The 19,516-nt window shown below is 34.8% G+C and overlaps 1 protein-coding gene and 1 long non-coding RNA gene across 2 annotated transcripts; one reads left to right on the plus strand and one right to left on the minus strand.

Moving 5' to 3' along the window:
- Positions 1–986: 986 nt before the first annotated feature.
- Positions 987–3,603, minus strand: LOC115709619 (cytochrome P450 78A5). The gene is made up of 2 exons (XM_030637758.2): positions 2,338–3,603; positions 987–1,973 (listed from the first exon to the last, which is right to left on the minus strand). Exons 1-2 carry the CDS (start codon positions 3,397–3,399, stop codon positions 1,335–1,337), a joined length of 1,701 nt encoding a protein of 566 aa, XP_030493618.2. The 5' UTR covers positions 3,400–3,603; the 3' UTR covers positions 987–1,334.
- Positions 3,604–4,918: 1,315 nt separating this feature from the next.
- On the plus strand, positions 4,919–17,746 carry LOC133035843 (uncharacterized). Its single transcript, XR_009686963.1, has 3 exons — positions 4,919–7,463; positions 16,502–17,368; positions 17,474–17,746. It is a non-coding gene; the product is annotated as an uncharacterized LOC133035843 (long non-coding RNA).
- The last annotated feature ends 1,770 nt before the right edge of the window (positions 17,747–19,516 follow it).

Raw genomic sequence — 19,516 nt, forward strand, 5'->3', positions numbered from 1 at the left:
TTTGGATGTTAAACAACATACATGGTAGTAAATCTAGATTCTTGTAAAACATAATCCAACAGAAAGCGTGTATATGGACGGATGCTTGTGCACGATTTTTGAATTTTCTCTAACAACAGATTTATCTTGATGAATTGTATTTTTTATTAAAAAAAAATACATCACGAAATAGTTCTTTTCAGGCAAATTTCATTTGATATTACATGTATATATATCAGGGAGAATAGCACTGCAAAGTTTTTATTAATAATTAATTTTAAATTGCACATTAAAACTACGTACACAAAGATTAATTTTTGTTTTCTTAGAGCGGGACTGTTATTTTATGCAGTGGTGGACTTAGATTTCAAAGTGAGGGGGGCGTAATTTTTTTTTGGTAAGTGAGGGGGGCAAAAAAGTAAACTTAAAAAGAAAAAAAAAATGAATTTAATTGAATTAAAACTCTTGTCCTCTAACCTATATGTTAAGTAGCTTAGCCATTACACCAAAATTAATATTATTCTTATAAATATAATCTTTTATTACAAATATATGTTATAACAAATTAAATTGCTTATATATTTTTTTTCCGATTCAATACTAATAATTTATGTCAAGGTGTTTTTATACATTATTAATTAGTTTTATTGCTAAATATAAATATATATATCCGTAATTTTTTTTTTTTTTGAAACTAATTAAATACATATCAATTTGAATATAAATTATTATTAATTTAAAATTCTATGACAGCCATATTGCCACACATTTTAAATAAAATATTATACTATAAAATACATATATCATCCAAAACATTTCTATTTTCTTAGAGAGTATGATTACAAATGCGCAATGCTATAAAATCATATAGCACTACTATTGGTGCGAACATCTACAGTTGAAAAGCTCACTACTATATAGAAAAACATACTATACATAATTAGGGTTAGTTTGAAAATAAATTTAAAAAGAAAACATGTATAATATGAATTCAAGTCTAGCCAGAATTTAAAGACAAACTGGTAATACATATTGAGTTCAAACATACAGTACGAACCAGAATTACACAGAACAAAGCAAGCATTAACCATACAGACCCTTACAAGTTTAGCCTTTACTGACGATAATACAAATAAAGATAAGTAACTAATAACCCAAATATGCAGACTACAGTGGTGCTAATATTAATAACTTCCCTACATATTAGCACCCAAAAGAAACCCTTTCCCATAAAAGATGATACAAACCCAAAAGGAAATGAAACAAGTTTTTTCAACTTTTCAAATGATAAAACTAGCACAACATAAAATATATATGACATGACAACATGGCTTAAGAGCTAGGGGTATGCTATATCAGTAAACCCTAGGAATGACCTTGCAAACCAAAGAGTTCTTCATCTCCAAGGAAAGTTTCAGAGTCTCAGACAAGTCAACCCCAGAATCATTATTAGCAGGAACCCATTTGAAGCTTTGGAGCATCTGAGCTAGCCATAGCTCAACTGTGGCTAACCCCATGGCTTTACCTGGGCAAACCCTTCTTCCAGAACCGAAAGGAGCCAACCTAAGATCAGAACCCATTATGGAAAACACAGCACTACGATCATCACCTAGGTCTTGTTTGATCATAAACCTATCGGGGTTGAAGCGGTTGGGCTCGGGCCAGACCTGTTCATCATGGGTTATACTCCACATGTTAACAACAGCTGTGGTGCCAGCCGGGATGAAGTGTTGGCCTATGTTAGTGTCGTGGATGGAGAGCCTGGCCCATGATAGGAGAGGCCCAGGTGGATGGAGCCTTAGGGTTTCTTTCACAATGGCTTGGATGTAAGCAAGTTTTGGGAGGTCAGAATCAGATACCTGACGGTGATTTCCGCCAATCACCGCATCTATTTCAGACTGTGCCTTTGATTGGATCTCTGGGTGGAGAATCATTCTTGCTAGAATCCATTCCAGGAGGATTGCTACTGTGTCTGTTCCTCTAAATATCATTTCCTGGGAAAAAGTAAAAGAAAAAGATTCCATAAAATTAAAACAAATTTATAGACTTTAGCATCATATGTAGTGCATGGGAAACATTAGAAAACTAGGATAACGTACCAGTATGTATGTATTTGTACTGAATATGTACCTTATTTTATGTATATGTGTGAGTATATATATATATATATATATATAAGAAAACCAAACCATGCAATCTTCATCAATATATATATATGTGTATAGATTGATTAATTTCCATGTTCAGATAAAACCAGACGCATCATTTAAAAGTCACATGAAGATCCAGATTAATATCACCCAAAAATAAAAGTGACATGTAAAAATGAATTAATTTAATAATTAATATAATATTTACCCATAACACTGCAATCATATCCGAGTTACTGAGTCGATTTTCCTTTTCTAAATCGAGGAGTACATCAACAAAATCACGGCCATCCTCATCCTCAGATTGATCGGAACCCTTGATCGGACACGATCCTCCATGAGTAGCATTAATATTATGAGTCCTTCTTTCCCTATGCTCCTCAATGATTTTTCCAACGAAAACATTCACTCTAGATACAAGTTTCTTACACCTCTTTTTCACTCCTTGAATATCCAATAACCCCAAAAGAGGAAAATGGTCACTCCAGTTAAAAATCCCAAGTAATTCATACCCTTCACTAACCAACCCTTCCAGTTCCGCCGCCTCGTTACCAGCGCCGGAATCACTACGATGACTTTGGCCCAGTTCAGTAACAAACTCATAACTTCTTCCAAAAACGCTCATCATTACATTGTTCAAAGACCCGTAATGCAAGAGTTTCCTGACTTGAATTTCCCCATTCATCTGCATCAAGACCCTCATGGCTTCCACCATTTCGACCCCGATCCTTGCCCGAAACTCGCCGAAACAGGCTATTCGTCTCGGGCTGAACAAGTGGGTCGCAGAGATTCTCCTCAGGTTCCTCCAGTACTCCCCGTAAGGAGCGAAACCCATGGCCCGGTGAAAGAGAAGCTCGTAAGCCGACTCCTTAACGGGTCGATCTGCGAAGGCTGAGCTGTTCAGAAGCTCTTTCGCCGTTTCTGGTTGGCTCGAAACAACAAAACGGGTGAATCCGACTGAGAATGCCATTAACGATCTCGCTCTGAAGCTCTCTGAAAGCTTAGCGAGAACCCGGTGGGTCAAAGACCCATTACAGAAAGCCAAAACCAGACCGATGAAAGGAAGACCTGAAGGTCCAGGAATAGCGGTGGGAGCATGGCCATGGTGACCAACTCGAGACTTGGACAGAGCCCAAGCAATCCCACCGGGTGAAAGGCAGAAAGCGAAAACGGCGACGAAGAGAAAAGAACAGAGCAAAACGTTGAAGTTGAGAAGCAACGAGGAGAACCCGTTTTGAGGAATGAATAGGAAACAGGATTCCCACGACATTTTTTTTTTCTTTTTTCTTTTCTTGTGTAGCAGTGTTTGTTTCGTGAGAAAACAAGAGACAAAGGTGAGAAGAGAGAAAGTGAAGGGGTGAGGTAATTCAGGAGTTCAGACAAAGGGCGTGAAGGTGTGTTTGTACAAATGATTCGGAAGAGGAAGGGCTTATATAGAGAATACTCATCATGGAAATGGTGCATATAATAGTGGGCTGTATGTAAGCTATTTAACCCTGGTTATAAAACCTGAGTTTACCCTGGTTAGCTTTTGTATTAATTCTTCCAAAGGGTGCTTATATTTACACCCCTAATCTAAATACACCCAATTTTATTTTATTTTATTTATTTGAATAATATTTTTTATAATCACACCCCTTTGTATTTACATACTAGGCAAAATAATCTGATTATAGGAAATATTATGAAGGAGAATATAATTATAGAGAAATGTGTAAACTGTGTTTGGCTGTGTAGGGTAATATGTAATCATATTACTGTTAATTAAATTACACTGTTTGATTGAATACAAGAATCTTATATATATTATTTTGAAATATTAAAATAAAAATATTTTTTTTATTATATCTATTTAATGTTAATTACATATAAAAAAAAATAGTTATTTATTAAAGAAATATATTTATTAATTAGTAAACATTAAATTTTATTGTATTTTTTATTAATTAAAATGATCATTTCTCTATATTTTATCGCTATGTTATTTATTTTTGTTCGATATGTTATTTATGTACATCATTCGCATAAAATTTTTGCATAATAAATATATATATGTGATTGCTAATAATTTAAAATAACTCAGTTAAAAAAAATTGATCTCACAGACTAAATTTATATATCATAATATTTTATTAATAATAAATGATAATATTATTAATATTTAAATTTATTTATTAATTTAAAAATGTTATTCAAATTAATATGATGGAAGGTAATAATTCAATCCTACTCTTTTTTAAGGTATGAACATTACCCTCCTCAAGGGTAGTTATATTACTAGGGGAATAACATTCCAAGACTAAACCCTCCAAACAAACAAGGTAATGTTTCACATTACCATTCCCTTACTAGGATTAACCTATTCCAAACGGGTTTCTCTTAAAAAATAATAATACACCCCATCTAATAACTATCCAATTAAAGATTTTTTTTTTTCAGTTCCCTTTTTTTTTTTTTTTAATCTCTTCTTCTTTATTTTTATTTTAAATAATAATTACTTTTTGTAGATTAAAATATACATGCATATACATCTCAAAAGAGTTCTCTTTTATAATAATTATAAACAATCAATCAATATTTTCATATACATAACAATAAACAAAAATTAAATGATTAAAATAATAAAATCTTACATACATTAAATAATTAAACATATAATTTTTTATGCGTTTATTAAATGTTCTTCATTGATGAAAGTTCAATTGTTTTTTCTATTAATATGAATTTTTCTTAAAACTTGAAGAAGGAGATTTTTAATTTTAATGTTATAAGTAAATGGGGTGTAATTATTAAAATAAAAATTAAAATAGGCTCATCATTTAAAATTGTATATTTTGGTAATTTTGTTCAAGGATAAAAATGTAATTAAAATTTTTATTTAAAATAAGTTGTATTTATAACTTATTAGGGTGCAAATATAATTTCACTTTTCCAAAAATATATATACTATTGTACCCTTATAATTGTATCTCAATTTAATTTTTTTCAATTTTTTTTATTAATAATCTTGAATTTATTGTATCATTAATCTTTATTTTGATTTATTTTATTTTTTTAAGAATATAAAACATTAAAGGTTGGCCATTTAGTTATAGATAAACATTAAATTACGTGTGTTTCGGGATAGTGCATGAGAAATGAGTCAGTTCCCTATCTCTCTATTTTGATTTGTTATCTTGACTTCTCTCTCACTCTCTCTGTGATTTGTGCATTCATGGGTCCACCTCTCTCTGCCATTGGAGAACCCATTCTCAGCAGAGGAGAGATTCAGCTTGGACTATTGGAGAACCTCTGTGGTGACGGTAGAGTCGGGGATCTCAAATCTCTGATCTCAGATCGCATCTCTCTCTCTCTCTCTCTCTCTCTCTCTCTCTCTCTCTCTCTCTCTCTCTCTCTCTCTCTCTCTCTCTCTCTCTCTCTCTCTCTCTCTCTCTCTCTCTCTCCCCTCCAGATCTCATCCCTATCTCGATATCTGGTATGGTTTCATCTCTAATTTCATCTTTTCTTTCGTGTTGTTTCCGAATTTATATACAATTTCAGGTGATTATTTTTGTTAATTGATGTTGAGAAATGGAGTAGCTGGTTTAGTTGGGATTTTATGCCCTAAATAAAACTCATTTCAATCTAATCTGATTTGTTATCAATAAAAGATTAGAAGTCATTTATGTTTACATGTAGTTTTCATATTTATGGTTTAATATATACAAAATCTGGTAAGTCCAGAACATATAGTGATTCGCAATTACAGTGATGTCAACATAGTAGAATGTGATTGTGATTATATGCTTCAAAAGACAAAGTCCCTGTTTCATCAATGCATTAGATTTACACTGATGTGATAATCAGCGATGAAGTGTACTTACACTTTGAATAAGTGTTATGTTCTTTCTAGAATATTGGCAAAGTATGCTAGTTTCGGATGTATGGAGTATACATTGGACTGGGACCGATATTGAACTTAGTAAAGATATTATAATCTTACCATTGTATCCTTCTGAGTCAATATCACTGGTTGATCTTAGATCAAAAGATCTTAACCATGACATGCTTAGGTTCAATCTCAGGAGTGTTATTCATGTTCTTTGATTTATTAGTTAAGCCTACTTTCTGGTCATGGTGATACATACATTTTGGGAACATGATAGTATGATTGAGTGAGAGCGCTAAACATAGATATGGAATCTATAGCTTCTATGAGGACATAGAAGTGAAACGATGATTTCCTTCGAGCTTGGCTAAATAGAGGTAAATTGAAGAGCTCTTGTTTCAGTGATTATATTTTAGTTCACTGAAGTATCATTTACAGGAAGCTAAGTGTTTTAAGGATAAAATAAAATGAGGAGTGAAACGATAAATTTATCCCTACTCGGTGTAAATCATCTAGAGAGGATATTTGATTATTGAGATTAGAACGATGGTTAAATGTTTATAGTGTATCTATATCGTGGAGCATATAGAGCGTTCTATATGACTGAGAGTGCAATTCGAAGTTCTATGAGTGAATACAATAAGGAATTAATAAGTTAGGGAATTTACTCGGTAAATTCTAGCTCGGCTTATTGTAAGCTCGGTTGTATAGGCGCATGGTCCCCATACTAGTTGAGACCATACTGCTTGTAAGACTCAGATAATTAATTTTAATTAATCAATTATAATTCTAAAATTAGACTATATCTAGTTTATGAATTTTCACTAAGCAATGGCTTAATTATGAAGAAATGAGATTCTAGGTTTTATTTATTAATTGAGAGAATTTATTATGTCTAATTAATAAATATATTAAATAAAAATTTTATTTGATAATTAATTTTAATTATTAAATAATTAGTTTTGGCATTTAAATGGTTAGAATTGGAAAAATAGAATTTTTGAGAAAATAATTGAAAGATTGTCAAAAGTGAAAAAATTCGAAAGTGGGTCGGGCCCATTAGTATGGTCGGCCACTTGGTTGGTAATTTGCACTTAATTTTTCTATTATTTTAATGCCTAATAAATCCTATCCTAAACCTAGGTGGTTGCCTATAAATAGATAGTGATGGCTCACAGTTAAAAGATGATGAAATTTCTTGCCTTCAGAAAAATTGAGCCATCTATTCCTTCTATATTCAAACCACTTCTCTCTTCCTTCTTCATCATATTTTTCATATCTTGAGTGATAGAGTGAGTGCCCACACACAGCAAGTGGTATCTCAATCATAGTGTGTAAGGCTGTGATGAATCAAGAATCAAGAGAAGGACATTCGGGCTCAGATCTTGGTGACACTCTACTACAGACAGGATACAAGGGTTAGTGATCTAAGCAGAAGGAGCCATTAATATTCTACTGCATCCAATGTAAGGTTTCCTAAACTTTATATGTGTTTATTTACATTGTTTTAGATATTCATATTTAGGATGAAACCTCCACTTTCCATTCCCATCGGGAGTACCAAAACAATAGAATCATGCTTCGACTAGTAAATCTAGATCCGGGTAAAACATATTCCAAAAACTGACCTCAGAGCCATGGTAATGATTTACTTTCATGAAATATGAGTTAAAACGATGTTTTGTGTTGAATTAGATAGTTTCATGATGGTTTATGTGTTTATTTGATGATAGTTTAGAAATAGCAGTATATGTTGTAAAAATATTTTTTACTTCGATATGGAAATATTTTTACTGGAAAGTAGACAAAAAATTAATGAATTTTGGCTTTTACAGAACCTAATTTGGATTTTTTATGAATTAATTATGATTTTTTGAATTTGGATGAAAATATCTTGTTTTGGATGCACGTGTGCACGCGCGGGGGATGAGTTTTCACTCGGACAGCAAGCGCCTTTAGACACGGGCTGACCCAGGATTCTTGGACATGGCCCTGTTCGAAGAGCTGCTCATGCCGAGCTACCTCGGCCAAAACAGGTTGCACGCAGCCCCTTTTCTCGGCCATTCCCTTGCATCCGCGCGCGCAGGAGTATGTAATGTGTTACGTGCGGTCCAAGAGAGCACGTTACAAGCTAAGTGATGTCCACAAGTTGGCCAAGTGGTGGTCAAGTGGTGGCGCATGTTGTGGTGCATGCGGGCGGCATGCTGATGCTTAGTTTGTAGGTAGTGGAATTTTCATAAATATCTTCAATATTGTCCAGAACGGGACGGGACTTGGTGTTTGCCATTTATTTGGGTCTAAAAATAGAATGGTGCAATCGGTTTGGCGAAACTAGGTGATTTGGTATATGGTTTTTCCCATATGTCTACAGAGCTAAAATCATCTATGTTCCTGGTAGAAGGCTAAAAGCTCAGAATGCTCTTTAAGAGGGTACCCTGGTGTCAGCTCTCCTCCACCCCTTGCACCTTGGTGCTAAGTGAGCTACTACTAGTCAATGGGGCTAGTAGGGCAGGCATATGAGGATCACGGAGGGACTCATATGTCTCCATGAGTTGGAGTACACATGGACATTATCGGCCCGACCCGGTAGTGCGTCGAAGAATACTGCCAGAGGTTCACTGGTACGTTTCTCTTGGCTTGGCGGTATGCCACTTGCACAGGACATGGCCAAGATCCTCCAAGAGACGTTGTGGTGTGCCTTGGCCATGAGTCTCAACACGAGATGACACGAGTGGTCATTCGTGGGCTAGTTTGCATACATGCATGGGACAGATGCACCATGTTGGAAAGGGACAGAGGTCTAATGTATGCAACTAGTTTGGTGGCTTGTCTTGAGGGCCTGCCACCATGCGTGGAGGCATGGTGCCTTGAGGATTGGTCCATGGACGTATGGGAGTCCTTGGGCAATGAGGAAGACTATTTGGACAGTATCGAATGGGGCATGATAGAAGCGTTGGCACGTTAGCTTGGTGTTGGCATCTTTCCACACATGCTACCTTTGTCACGAGTGACAAGGTGAGCGTTGGTGATGGAATTTGTCTAACCATGGTGGGAACCTGTGGACACTGCGAGTATATTGGCTAGAGAGTCTCGATGCATGGATGCACTCATGGATGCTTACGAGCATGACTCGGCGGGAGTTGTTCGAGAGACGGAAGTGTGCACGAGGCACACGGTTACGCGAAAAAGGAGCCCATTGTTACTCGGATGGTTGGAAGGCTGACCTTGGCTTATAGAAGTCAAGGTGCCGCACGGGTGTTCTGCTGCCTGAAAAGGTGAGCCCGTGACAGTTGGTGTCAGAGCCAAGTTCATCTCAGTTGGAGGTGAACCCTGTTTGCCTATCCTAGAGAGGATGTAGGCGGGTGCACGGATCGAGATGGTCTGAATGTATGAACAAGACGTTGCTGAGCCAGTTAGTCTTTTAAAGAGGACCAGTAGGCTGAGATTGAGTTAAGACTGGGTTGCTTTTCTTCATCAGAATATTGGACATCCTAGAGAGGAGACGTATATGGTTGCTTCGAGTCAAGTTCAGAGATGCTAGAAAGACAACTACCACATGCAATTGTGGAGAGGCGCAACAGAATGTTTGAAACTCGTTGGCATGATACAAGATTGAGGGGATAGTCCATGCTGTATGCTTTGTACCCTAGGCCAAGTTTGCCTGAGTGACATCGTAAGCTGCAGGAGGTGCTTTTGTTGAAAGGGGAGCTTGTTGGCAGGAATGTGGAAGTAGTGCAAAGACCGTCAGATTCTTGTTAGTCACGACAGAGGTCGAGAGTCGATAACCGAGATGGTTCAAATGGGATAGACATGGGATGCCTCAGTTGCTATATTGTGTGTCGAGAGGGACGCACATGGAGACCAAGGCAGGCAGATCCCGCAATCGTCAGAGAATGGTTGTACTTGGAGGTGTTTGCATGTGACTTGTATTTGATCCATATGGAAGCGCTGAGGAAGTTGAGTGGAATGTGTTGGCTTGTTAAAGCGCCAGAGGGCGTAAGTCACACAAAGGCATCAACAAAGATGCGGAGTTGCGCAATGAATGCATCAAAGAAGCCAGCAGGGCTGAGAAGATCGAGCGCAAGCGTTAAGATGGCGCTAGAGTTTGAGTGGAGGCCAGAGGGCTGTGCCAATGAGACTTAGTAATCATGTTTACTTGCGAAGGTCAAGAAGTGTGCTAGAGTTTGCATGAAGGCCAGAGGGCTGGATCATTGGAACTTTGTACATTGTGGGAGCCAGAAGGACGTGATGCAAGTGTGAATCAGTTGGATGGCTGAGCAAATTTTGCATGCATGTAGAAATCGACAGGGGTGCTATATGAGATAGTTGACTTAAGAGTCACATCCTGCGGGATGCACTTTTAGATGGCACGGTGTGCATGAAGAGTCGGGCTGTTAGGCATTTGCATGTGGGCATGTTGTCGAGGACGCCAACAGTTGAAGTGGGGGAGAGACCTTCATAGTTCACTCAACGGACTACCTATTCATTACAAGCATCGAGATGAGTATCATGGAGATTGATTGTTGTTCACAATGTAAAGTCAAGAAGACTCGGGACACAGGCAGTGCCAGTTATCTAGGGTGAAAGTCTGCGAGACTCAGGTACTAAGATAACACCATGGCAATGTTGACCTAAGGTGAAAGTCAGTAGGACTAAGGTACTGAAGCAACACTGAAATGTCGAGGGCGAAGAGTCCATATGACCGAGGCATTAGTTTAACATCTTCATCAAAGTGACATGAGGAATGGAGGAACCGTATGCGAGTATGCAGTTAGCTTGCAAGCTATATCTTGAGGGACATTCCTCTATGAGAGAAGTTTTTCCCAAGTTGAAGTGGGGGAGCCCACTAATTCATATGTTTGAAGAATCAGGGTACTTGTTCAGTTTTGGTGTGTGAATCCAGAGGGAAACACTACAACATATGGGTTGTTCAGTGCGAAGACTTGCATGATTGCTGCAAGCAGCAGATAGACAATATGCAAGGGTGTAGTCTGCGATCAAGACTGAGCTAGTTTGCGGCATGTTATGGGCATGTTTTGTGTTTATGGGGACACTGGTGTTGTATGGGACACTGTAAGCCGAATGGTTCAGAAAGCATATGCCGATGGGAGATAGCGGATTGGGACGACTTCAAGTCTTAAGTGTAAAACTGGGTGTTATCAAGTTGATTTTGGAGAGATAGACTTGTGACACAGTTTTGTGAGCCGACATAAGCAGGAGCTCAGAGGAGCAAGTATGCAGTGGGTTAGTGACGCCTTTTGCATGAAGTCGTGGGTGTGCAGTAGGGCCGGAGGGCCAATGTTGTGAACTTCACGAAGAAATCTTGTGCAAGAGTGCACTTGGTACTGCATTGGGTGCAGTTGCCTTGCAAGCCTCGTCCAAGTGGGAGGCACCAAACTTTTTCCTGCGATGAGAGTGTCTTGCTCGATTGCCATCAGGAGGATGGTGTGCCATAGAGTTGGCGTGTGAAGTTTCTGGAGGGACTTGTCCAGAGGGACTTGGCTTCAGTGGAAGCGTGTTCTGTAGGTGCCGTTGGGAAAAATTGGTTTCCGAACCTCATCTCGAGGGGTGCACCATACTTAGTCCTTATCGAAAGGAGTATGCATTGGACGATTAGCGAGTGAGCTACAATCAGAGGATGTGGTAGCTTCAGGGTTAGTGTTGCAAGGGTAACTTGGTTGGCTGGAGGGACGTTGTGATGGACTCGAAGGAGTTCATGTTGGGAGAAGTATTCTAGTGCGGAGGCACTACTCCATGGGTTGTTCTGAGTAGTGACAGTGGCATAGGGTCTTTGATCAAGTCCAAGAGTGGGCGAGCGAGATCGTCACCAAGAGGGTGGTTCTACGGAGGTAGAGGGACAAGTGCAGACTTAGGATTCGGGAGAAGCTTGGGGTAAGCTTACGAGTTGAGATCAGGAAGAGTTGCCTGCTGGCCGTCGATGAGGTCATCGACATGTTGAAGTGGGGGAAAATGTTACGTTCGGTCCAAGAGGGCACATTACAAGCTAAGTGATTTCCACAAGTTGGCCAAGTGGTGGTCAAGTGGTGGCACATGTTGTGGTGCATGCGGGTGGCATGCTGATGCTTAGTTTGTATGTAGTGGCATTTTCGTAAACATCTTCAATATTGTTCGGAACGGGACGGGACTTGGTATTCACCATTTTTTTGGGTCTACAAATAGAATGGTGCAATCGGTTTGGCAAAACAAGGTGATTTGGTATATGGTTCTTCCCATATGTCTATAGAGCAAAAATCATCTATGTTCCTAGTAGAAGGCTAAAAGCTCAGAATGCTCTTTAAGGGGGTACCCTGGTGTCAGCTCTCCACCACCCCTTACACCTTGGTGCTAAGTGAGCTACTACTAGTCAGTGGGGCTAGTAGGGCGGGCATATGAGGACCACGAGGGGACTCATATGTCTCCATGAGTTGGAGTACTCATGGACATTATCAGGCCGACTCGATAGTGCGTCAAAGAATGCCGCCAGAGGTTCACTGGTACGTTTCCCTTGGCTTGCTTGTATGCCGCTTGCACGGGACGTGGCCTAGATCCTCCAAGAGACGTTGTGGTGCGCCTTGGCCATGAGTCTCAACACGAGATTACACGGGTAGTCATTCGTGGGCTAGTTTGCATACACGAATGGGACGGATGCACTATGTTGGAAAGGGATAGATGTCTAATGTATGCAACTAGTTTGGTGGCTTGTCTTGAGAGCCTGCCAACATGCGTGGAGGCATGGTGCCTTGAGGATTGGTCCATGCACGTATGGGAGTTCTTGGGCAACGAGGGAGACTATTCGGACAGTATCGAATGGGGCATGATAGAAGCGTTGGCTCGTTAGCTTGGTGTTGCCATCTTGCCACACATGCTACCTTGGTCACGAGTGACAAGGTCAGCGTCGGTGTTGGGATTTTTCTAACCATGGTGGGAACCTATGGACAGTGCGAGTATCTTGGCTAGAGAGCCTCGATGCATGGATGCACTCATGGATGCTTGCGAGCATGACTCGGCGAGAGTTGTTCGAGAGACGGAAGTGTGCACGAGGCACACGGTCGCGCAAAAAATGAGCCCATTGTTACTTAGATGGTTGGAAGGCTGACCTTGGCTTAGTGAAGTCAAGGTGCCGCAGAGGTGTTCCGCTGCCTGAAAAGGTGACCCGTGACACAATGTATACCCCTGTGCACCAATCTTGTTTTTTTTCATATCTTTTGATTCAAAAATTGTTTTTCATTGAAACAAAAGTTAAATTTTGGTAGAATTTTGTGTAGAATCTGAATTTGCAATTAAAAATCTAATTGTCAGAATAAAATTAATTTTTATTAATTTTTTTAATTAATTAAAATTAGTTTTAGATATTAGTAGGCTTTGAATTTTAAAAAAATTGATTTCTCAAAAAATAGCCTTATGGTTAATTTTAAAATTTTAGATTATTTTATTTATTTTAATTATAAGATCAGATTTTACATTTTATTATTAAATTTGAATGATCTTACTTTGATATTAAAATATATTTTTTAAAATAATCTTGTTCAAATTTTAAAATTTGCTAACCATGTCATTTTTTTTTTCAAATTTGTTATTTTTGAAATATATTTTATTAATAAAAATTATAAGATGAGGAATATGTTAGTTTTAACATTTTATCTTATTAGACTTTTTTTTAATTAAAATTATATTTTGGCAAAAATAACATGAAATTTGAAAAATTGATTAGTTTTGGTTTGAATAGAAATTTTCGGGTTTCAAACCATAAATTTTTCAAACTTATTTTATTTTATTAATTTTAATAAAATTAGAAATATTCTAACCATATAAAAATATCTTATTTTCCAAATAGTTTATTTTGTAATATTTAAATTTATTAAATTATAAGACTTAGAATATAATATTAGGAATATCTAAATTTAAAATTCAAGATATTATATTATATTAACTTATTAGAAATTTAAATAATTTAAAATTTTTGAATAAACTTGAAATTTGAAAAATTGGTTAGATATATATATTTTTTTTTAATTTAGTTAGAATTTAGGGAATTTAGGAGTTTGTTAGGTTTTTGATTTTTTTTTTCAAATATTCTCTAACAACCTAAATTTAAATTCTAGTTAAGTTTTTTTTTTTTTAAATTTGAAAATAGAGAAATATTAGCCCACTTTCCAGATTTTCCTGATTATCTGATACTTGTTTGTTTGTATTGTTTGATTATTTTATTATATATTCAAAAAAAAATTACAAACCTATTATTTATTTTATCTAAATTGCTATGATTAACTTATTAACAGATCCAATGATCTGATTTTAATCATAGTTCAATTTTCAATAGATCTTATAAATAACTTGTGACAGGTAATTTTGCAATTTCTTTCATCTGTGTAAACCTAGTAACATGATAGTGCCCATCTAAATCATTTGACCTGTGTGAGCATATGTGTTTGCTTTTGGGCTTAGATGCATATAGGAAGTCTATTTAAGTTTCATTAATTAAATGGACTAGGTTGCTAAAATAAAATTTCACTTAGGTAATTTTATTTAGGCCCAATTAGAATTGGGCTTATTCAATTAATAATAATTATTTATTAAATGGTTAAATTCCTCTCCTTTGGGCCTTGTGTGAGAGTTAGGGGGCCAGTAGTAGTGGGTACGACATGCTGACCCAACCCTCCCTCACATGAACCACCCCAATTGTGAAGGCCTATTTGCCTTATTTAAATAATTGTATTAGGTTAATTATATTAGTCTAACCTAATTAAAATTGAATTGGCAACATAATTAACTTTTAAAATATATAAATTTATTTTTTCATTTAATATTTTAAAGTTAATTTTAGAAAAACACTTTATTAATTGAAATATATTCTAGATAGTAATTTCTAATACTAGTTATATTTTCTAATATTTAATTAGGAAAATATTTTAAGTTGAAAATTAATTTTTTTTAATTAATTTTGGATCAACTTAAATAAAGAATATTTTCCTAATATTAAATTATAATTAATAATTAAGTTTCTTTTATACTTGATTATTTAATTCTTGTATTTAATACATTTTATCAAATTAAAAATTAAATATTTAAGTTGATTTCTTTCTTGATACTTAAATATTATTATTTTCGTAATATTTAATTAAATAGAAAATTATTTTAAGTTGGAAATTTTAATTTCAGAACAACTTAAATTTGAATAATTTTCAAAATGTATTTCATTTTTATTTTATTAATCATTTTTTTACAATTCAAAATTGCATTTTATTGAAATGCAGAAAATTTAGAATTTTTTTGAAAAATAGATTAAAGTTTAAAATTAGTTTTTTTAATTAATTTTGGACCAACTTAAATCAATGATTTTTTTTTCATTTAATGATTAATTAAAATAAATGAACTAAAATATATTATAATTAGAAAATAAATTAATTGGTCAATGAAAGTCTAGATAGTTATTATCTATTTTGCTTGAAGTATTTTTCTAGTGATATTTAATTAAATAGAAAATTAAAATTTAAGTTGATTTTCATCATGATACTTAAATATTTGAAAATTTTTCTTAATATTTAATTAAATAGGAAAATTATATTTATGTTCAAAATTAATTTTTATTAATTAATTTTGGACCAACATAAAATTAGAATAATTTTTCAGGGTTTATTTTATTTTATTGTAGAGCATTTTCGAAAATTATATTTATTTTTAGATACATTAATTTTCGAAATGCAATATATATTTATAGAAAATTAAATTTGAGTTGTAAATTAATTTAAATTAATACAACTTAAATTGAATAATTTTCTAAATATTTATTGAAAATTGCTACTAAAATGGAGAAAATTCATTTTATTTTTCAAATCTATCTAAGTATAATTTTATAAATATTAAATTAAAATTTATATTTAGAATTTTATTCTAAATTGGAAATTTTAATTAAATAAATATATATCTTTAAAATAAATAGATTAAAATAAATATTAGAAGAAAATACATTTTAAATAATGAGCTTTATTTATTAGGATATTCGATCTCCATTGTTGGTTCAACATAGTTCTTGTTTTAGTGAGTAATCCTCCCTAATGGAGGAACGTTCATTAGTAATTTAACACCATAGAATCTCGAAAGATAAGTACTATTTGCAAGTGTTTTATTTTTAGTACGGATCACCCTAATGGTGGCGACTATTAGTAAAACTTACAAAAGTATGAAACAATGGTAGAAGCTCATAAGATAGAATAGCCTTGACTATCGCCTAAACGGGATAATACTGGATTCTCATCTTGATCGAATAAAAGGTTGCTAGAATGTTTATCATTTTAGATGAGCTGACAACTCTATTCAATGGATGATATCTTTGACTCTCGCCTAAACGCGACACTGATATCAGTTTGTTGAAAACCTTGGAAATTATTTAGGATTGTATGTGTTTAGTATTTTCGCTTGTCATTCCTACTTGCTATGTGCAAATAATTTCCGAATGAGATTTTGTGTTGAACCATACTTGATTTCTATTTATTGTTATTTGTAGTATCCAACATGGCAATGACCAACCCCATGGCGTCACTGTTGACTGATAATAAGCTGAATGGATCTAACTTTCCCAAATGGAAAGAGAACATTAACATTGCTCTCATTGGTGAAAATGCCCTGTTTGTGTTAACTGAACCGTCTCCTGAGCAACCGGGTGAGAATGCAACCAAAGCAGTAAAGGAGAAGTTCGAGCGTTGGCAGAATGCCAACAACAAAGCTCGATACTTCATGCTTTCTAGCATGGTTGACATCTTGAAAACAAGGTTTGCTAACACTCTCACGACTGCAGAAATCTTGAACCAGTTGAATGAACTATTCAGGATGGCATCAATTCAATCTCGCTTTGAAGCGACAAGGAATTTCATCAATGCACGGATGAATCCTCATCAGAACGTGTGTGATCACCTTCTCCAAATGGCGAGTTACTTCCAAGAAGCTCAGAATCATGGAGCTATTATGGATTAGACAACTCAAGTGAGTGTGATCTTGAAAAATTTTACTCCAGCCTTTCGACCTTACACTTCAAATTATGTCATGAACAAGAAGGAACTTGACTTTCACGAGTTGGCAAACAACCTTTAGATATTTGAAAATTTGATTGGAGGACCACAGAAAAAGGGATCTAAAACTCCTAATTCTGGGAATGCTAATGGGGTGGCTAAGGCTAAGGCAAACTTTGCCTCTACTTCCAAACCCAAGAACAAGAAGAAGTGGAATAATAGCAAGAAGCATGTTCAAGCTGTGAAAATAGTTAAAAAGAAAAAGGCTGCTGCTCCCGGTGATAAGCCAAAAGGAAAATTCTTCTATTGCAATGAAAAGGGCCACTGGAAACCCCAATGCCCTAAGTTTCTAGCAAAGAAATAAGGTATTTCTTTCTATGCTATAAACTCATGTGTTTTAGAGAATTATTATCTACTTGGATTGTTAATTCTGAACCTACTAACCATGTTTATTTTTCTGCTTATTTCAGCTCCAGATGCTTGAACTTGGATTGCTATCCTAGCGAGTTGAGTCGGATGGTTGGACAGATGGGTGCAGATAGTCCAAGATGAAGATGAAGCTTGGAATCTTCTATTTTTTTTAAAAAAATTATTATTTTGAATTAATTTTTTTATTTTAAGAACAATTTGGATTTCAATTATTGGTTTGGGATTTTATTCCCTATTTTTCATATTATTGCAGACAATTCCTTTAATTTTGGAAAATTTTATAATAAAGTTTTCTCTTTTGGAAATGAATTGCATTTATGAATTGAGCTTCATTTACTTTATCTTGTGTATGCCTATACCAATTATATTTATATGTTTATAATGTTTGTATGTGTATGTGTTTTATTAATGATACAAATTCTTTGGTATATTAAACTCTGCAAAGAGTTAATACTACATAAACACTTAGAATTTCAATTTATAAAATAATTATTAAGAATTTGTGTAATAAAAAGATCTTTTGATCTGATTGGGGTGGAAAAAGTTAAGAATAATATGTAGTTCATGTTGGGTTTTATGCCCTAAATAAAACTCTTTACAATCTGATTAGTTATCAATATAAGAAATTTGAAGTGATTGATGTTTGCATGAATTCTACATGCTAATGGTTTAAATATGTTTATTACATTTACACACAGAATCAGTTAAATCCAGATCATATGTTTATTCACAATTACAGTATCGTCAACACAGTGGAATGTGATTGTGATCATATGAATCAAAAGAATTGGTCCCTGTTTCATCAGTGTTATTGGATTTACACTAATGTGATAATCAGCGATGATGTGTACTTACACTTGGAGTAAGTGTTATGTTCTTTCCAGGACATTAGTAAAGTATACTAGTTTCGAATGTATAGAGTATACATTGGACTGGACCGATATTGCAACTAAGTTAAGATATTACAAACTTACCGTTATATATATCTTTCCAAGTCAACATAAGTAGTTGATCTTACGATGAAAAGAATCTAAATCCTGATATGCTTAGGCTCAACTCAGGAGTGCTATTCATGTTCTTTGATTTATTAGTTAAGCCTACTTTTAGGTCAAGGTGATACGTATATTTTGGGAACATGATAGTATGATTGAGTGGGAGTGCTGAAAATAAATATGGAATCTATAGCTTCTACTGGTGTATAGAAGTCAAGTGATGATTCCCTTCGAGCTTAGCAAATAGAAGTAAATGGATGAGCTCTTGTTTAACTGACTAATCATTAGATCACTAAACACCATTTACAGGTAGCTAAGTGTTTTAAGGGGCAAAATACATTGAGGGGTGAGAACGGTAAAGAAATCCCATCTCGATGTAGATCATCTATATAGAGGATCTTTAAATCACAATAAGATTATAACAATGGTTAAATGAGATAGCATATTGATATCCTGAAACATACAATATGCTCTATATAAGTCTGAGAGTGCAATTCTAAGTTCTAAGAGTGGATTCAACGAAGAATTAATAAGTAGGAATTTACTTGGTAAATTTGGTTCACTTACTAGAAGCTCAGCATATAGATCCATGGTCCCCATTCTAGTTGAGAACATTCTGCTTGTAAGACTCATTAATTGATTCGTGATTAATCAATTATAATTCTAAAGTTAGACTATGTCTAATTTTATGAATTTTCACTAAGCAGGGGTGAAATTGTAAAAGAAAAGAGTTTCTAGGTTTATTTATTTATTAATGGACTTTATATGTCTAATTAATAATTAAATTAAATGACAATATTATTAAGAATCTATTTTAGTTATTAAATAATTAGTTTTAGCATTTAAAAGGTTAGAATTGTAAAATTGGCGTTTTTGAGAAAATAGAAATAAAATTTGATAAAACTGCAAAATCAAGTGGGGTCCACTTCTACACCTTGGCCGGCCACTTATTGAGGTTTTTAAAATTAATATTTTCATGTCAAATAATTCCTAACCTAAACCTAGTAGTTGCCTATAAATAGAAAGTGATGGTCAGTCAAATCACATGTTTTTCATTAGTTTTCTGACAGAAATTTCTCTCTTCAGAAAAAC

The sequence above is a fragment of the Cannabis sativa genome, chromosome 3, assembly GCF_029168945.1.
Source record: "Cannabis sativa cultivar Pink pepper isolate KNU-18-1 chromosome 3, ASM2916894v1, whole genome shotgun sequence".
Classification (NCBI taxonomy): Eukaryota; Viridiplantae; Streptophyta; class Magnoliopsida; order Rosales; family Cannabaceae; genus Cannabis; species Cannabis sativa.